This window comes from Haplochromis burtoni, unplaced genomic scaffold (genome assembly GCF_018398535.1).
Source record: "Haplochromis burtoni strain Fernald_Lab_line unplaced genomic scaffold, NCSU_Asbu1 Contig_406, whole genome shotgun sequence".
Taxonomy (NCBI): Eukaryota; Metazoa; Chordata; class Actinopteri; order Cichliformes; family Cichlidae; genus Haplochromis; species Haplochromis burtoni.
This window is the reverse complement of record NW_024582767.1, coordinates 474938-479308: the sequence shown is the minus strand read 5'-3', so window position 1 is coordinate 479308 and position 4371 is coordinate 474938. Positions and strand designations below refer to the sequence as shown.

Genomic DNA, 4371 nt, shown 5'->3' with positions numbered 1-4371 from the left:
TCGCACTTGCTTACGTCACTGTCATGAGACATTCTTGCAAAATAATCACGGTTTTAGTAACGCAGTAACGCAGCGTTCCTACGGGAAAGTAACGGTAATCTAATTACCGTTTTTGCAACAGTAATAATTTTACTCATTACTTGAAAAAAGTAATCGGATTACAGTAACACATTACTGCACATCTCTGGTTATCATGTGTTTGCTATGATGTGATGTGTAGTAATGGTTATTAAGGTGCTAATCGCTAATTGGGGATAAGCCAGCAAGCTCGACAATTAGCCGCCATGCTAAGCAGACGTTGGTAGCCAAGTTCATATGTCACTGTGGGGTTACGAGCTCACATGCTTGTAGTTGAGGAGCAAGCTTGGGAGCTTGCCTTAAAGCTATCGTTCGTTCTCCTGCAGACGCCTCGCTGCTTGTGTGCCTTGCTGCTGTGCCTAAAGGCCGGCGCTGCATCCATCATCATCCGGACCTCGATTATTTGGACCAAAGTACTCACACACACACCCGCACTCAGTGCCATACACTCTCTTTATTTTGCTGGCCAGCTAACACCATTGTTTTTTTTTTCATTCACAAAGACTATCCAAAGACATTTTGGTTATTGTCAAATAGACACTCTCTGATTACGGACTGAGGAGGTTGTGGTGTTACAACCCCAGGACTGAGAAAAAAAAGACTCTTTACGCCAATATATTCACTTGTATATTCACTGAGAAAAAAAAAGACTCTTTACACCAATATATTCACTTGTCTCCTGGTTAGGAGAAGTGGCTATTGATGGAAATTTTTTTTTTTCTTTTTTCTTCTTCTTGTCTTTGTTTACATTGTATCCCAGAGAAGTTTTAAGTTGTTCAGGTTGAAACATTTGCACTTAGAGTCGGTTAAGTTTCCTTTGATGTATCAGCGTCAAGCTGATGTTTAAGAGGGTAGGTTAAGGACGTATGTGCTCCAGTCCATCAATCCTTTAAAGTGCTGGACACAGATGGTAAATTGCCATCAGACCCTAAATAAATTGTCCTCTGCTGTTATCCATATTGCTTCACTCAGTCTTTGGTGAGTAGATGTATTGGTTACATAGGTCTATTAGGTTATGTTGTGGTGATCCTCGGGTTGGGGAATGGGTGTTCCTACTGGAATGCAAAATTAAAACCAAGATGGACAAAAAAAGTTCAAACAGGCTAGGACCGCCACTGTAAATGATTAATAAAATACATGCAATAAATGATTAATACACTCATGAGTCATCAGACATTATACTCGCAAATTATCTCTGATTTGATTGATTACCTTCCTCAATAAATTAGATTATACAGAACAATCTGCATTTTTCTTTTATTTTTCCTTCCTTTTTTCCAACCATGTTAGCATTCAGTCCCATTTCTATTTAAACATACAAGTAAATGCAATCATATCTGTTTTGTCGATGTCAAGCAACGTTTTAGTCTGTGCTGAACCATTTGCATTTGGCAAACAGTGTCTGTTTGCCAAATGCTGAGTTATATTCTCCACCTAGCTATGCCTTTGACTCCGGGGAAGGTAATGTGCTTCAAATTTATTTAAACATTTTAATGCTTTGTTGATGGAGAACACTTGAGTACATCCTGACCTTAAAACTGAAAGAATGTGCAAGGCAATGCTCAAACTGAAGAGAACTTGTTGGGCTACAGTTTTACAAGGGTTTGTCTCTTTGAGTGACTGATTTAAAAATGATGCTTAATATTAACAATAATTGTTTGGTGTAAAATACAGCTTTTATGCAGACGAAACTTGCTCACGGCTTCATTCACTCACCTTTTGTGAAGTTATACCGTGCTGAGAAACCAATGGCCTCGAGTTCACTATCAGCCACAAATTTGATGTACAAGTACCTCCCACTGGAGCGGACATATGACGGGCTTTCCTGCCCGCAGTAGCGACCAATTATGGGAGAGAAACCAAAGGGACCATCGCGGACTTCAATGTGGTCGAACTTACACTCCCAGGAGGGCTCGATGGAATACTTCTCATCAAAGAACAGGTCGATGCACTGCCGAGGAGAGGCTACAACAGGCCAAGAGGTTGAGAGAAGGTGAAGTTAACAGCAGGAGGAGTGGGAAGTGGTACTGTAAGGATGCTAAAAAACAAAACAAGATAAGGTCTCACCTTCTATAATATAGATGCATTCCCTCTCAGGTGGGTATTTCTCAGGGTAATTCGGTGATGTGAAATACCCTCCATCAGGCTTCTTTACCCAGGTCCCACACTCCCCAGCTGGTGTCACACCCGAGTTGTTCTTTACTAGAAGCGGGTACACAGGCAATATAAAGTACACAGTTTACCAAAAGTAGATCACATCCTTGTATCTTTAGTTTTAAAACATCCATATTTTTGTAGCACAATTTGGATTTGTCAAACTTTTCCATCTTTTGAGAAGATACTGCCAGAAACAATGGAAAAAGGTTAAAATAGAAGAGCATTACAGCATTACAGGTTAGCTAATTATTTACTATACTGTGCTACAGTACTTTTTGGCACTATATTGATATTTTATTAGTTTAATATTATCACTGCACTTTTCTCATGAGATCATTATCACAAAATCTAATCTATCCATTCGCTTCCACTTATCAGGGTCGCTGGAGCCTATCCCAGCTGTTATAGGGTGAGAGGTGGGGTACACCCTGGACAATTTGGATTTTGGTTCCGGAGGGAACCCACGCAAACACGGGGAGAACATGCAAACTCCACACAGAAAGACCCCAGCCTGATGGTGGAATTGAACTCAGGACCTTCTTGCTGTACAGCAACAGTGCTAACCACCATGCCACCGTGCTGCCACTCAATCTAATAATTTGTTTTATTATTTCTCATGATAGATTAATATTCATACATTTCACTACATTTTAGGTTAAAACCCAGAGTAGTATTCGAGTATCAGGCCACCTGCCCTCTGCAGCTACATGAATGATATGGCAAGATGTGATAGATTACCTTGAGCTTTTGTTTTAGTAGCTGTGGCACTTGACAGCTCAGGTGAGAGGAGGCTTGCTGCTAAAGCTGACAGGACACAAAAAAGAAGACGTTAAAGATGACGTTGTTCGTAGGGAGTTGCTTGTATTTACTTTGAAAAAGCAACAACAGATAACTAAACCAGCATAAACACCGGTTAGACTAGGAGACTGTAAATCGGTGGCTGCTGTTTTTACTTTCTTATAGATAAAAGCTATTTGATATATTTATTTTTTGAATCACATGCACGAACAACAAGGGTCGCTTACTTACTGAACTATGTTCAATAAGTGAACGTTTCAGGGAACTTACCGATTTGCAGCACAAGTTTGTGCAGCATGTCTGTTCCCCGAGGATGTGTAGTTCAGTTTGCTGTTGGTTAAAGAGTGTCCATCAACCCACCAATTCCTCAGAGAATTCGCCAAATCCGAGAGCTGGCTTGTCCATCTCTCCCGCCGTGCGTCCCCGTCGGCTCAAAAGATTACACTCTCGTCCGCCACCAACCTTCACAATTTTTGCTCCACCTTTAGGCTGCCTTAATCCTCTGAAAAGATACAGCCTCCAGTCATTCACAAGGCTGCGCTGTCCCGAGGCTTGGTGCCTTAATCCAGCCTCCAGTAACGCAGTCAGCGCAGTTATCAATACAGTTCACTGGAATCAATTCAAAAATATTAATAATAGTAAAAAATATTTACTATAACAAAAATGCAGTTGTACCCATTAAATGGTTTCATGTTTAATTGGATGAAATAAAATGTTCAGCACTTATCAAACAGGCAAATTTATGTCTGTTTTCATGAAATCTGAAGCAAAACCTGAAGATATATCCAGTGGCGGTCCTAGCCTGTTTGGTGCCCTGAGCGACACTCCCTCTGCCCCCCCACCCCCCCCACCCCACACACACACACACACACACACATATAAACTTTATGTGTATGTGTGTGTATAAATGTGTGTATAAATATTAAGGATTGTACATAAAACATAAAACTGTTGTCGGAACCATACTGAATTTCACCAGAGAAACATACACACACGCACACATATGAAGAGAGAGAGAGTGAGTATGCAAACAGCTAACAGACAGCCTTCATTATTTGTCATACAATCACAACAGGACAAGTCAACAATTGACAATGACTAATTAATATTAAAACATAATCTGTAACAGAATGTCGAAAAAAACATTGGTGCAAATTATGTCTGTATCATAATGTCTGGTGTTTTCGTGTTTGTTGGTTTGTTTTTATTTTGTTTTATTTTGCGAGTTGGTTATTAGATGCTGCTCCAGCCCTGCCCTCTCCTCCCTGTGCTGCAAGCACCAGGCGCACCTCGCAAACGGAGGGCGCCCTTACTCCCAGCAAATGGGCGATAGAAAAC

The 4371-nt window shown here is 40.7% G+C and overlaps 1 protein-coding gene across 1 annotated transcript; it reads right to left on the bottom strand.

Annotated features, from left to right (window-relative positions):
- Positions 1-478: 478 nt before the first annotated feature.
- Positions 479-3517, bottom strand: neto1 (neuropilin (NRP) and tolloid (TLL)-like 1). Its single transcript, XM_005944658.3, has 4 exons — positions 3304-3517; positions 2974-3039; positions 2146-2280; positions 479-2043 (listed from the first exon to the last, which is right to left on the bottom strand). The coding sequence occupies exons 1-4, from the start codon at positions 3329-3331 to the stop codon at positions 1787-1789; spliced, it is 486 nt and encodes a 161-aa protein (XP_005944720.1). The 5' UTR covers positions 3332-3517; the 3' UTR covers positions 479-1786.
- Positions 3518-4371: the final 854 nt, after the last annotated feature.

Coding starts and splice junctions, on each gene's coding strand:
- neto1 (XM_005944658.3), bottom strand. CDS start 3,331: ATGCTGCACAAACTTGTGCTGCAAATCG. Junction 3,040..3,303: donor CAAACTTGTGCTGCAAATCG/GTAAGTTCCCTG, acceptor GTGTCCTGTCAG/CTTTAGCAGCAAGCCTCCTC. Junction 2,044..2,145: donor ATGCATCTATATTATAGAAG/GTGAGACCTTAT, acceptor GGCCTGTTGTAG/CCTCTCCTCGGCAGTGCATC.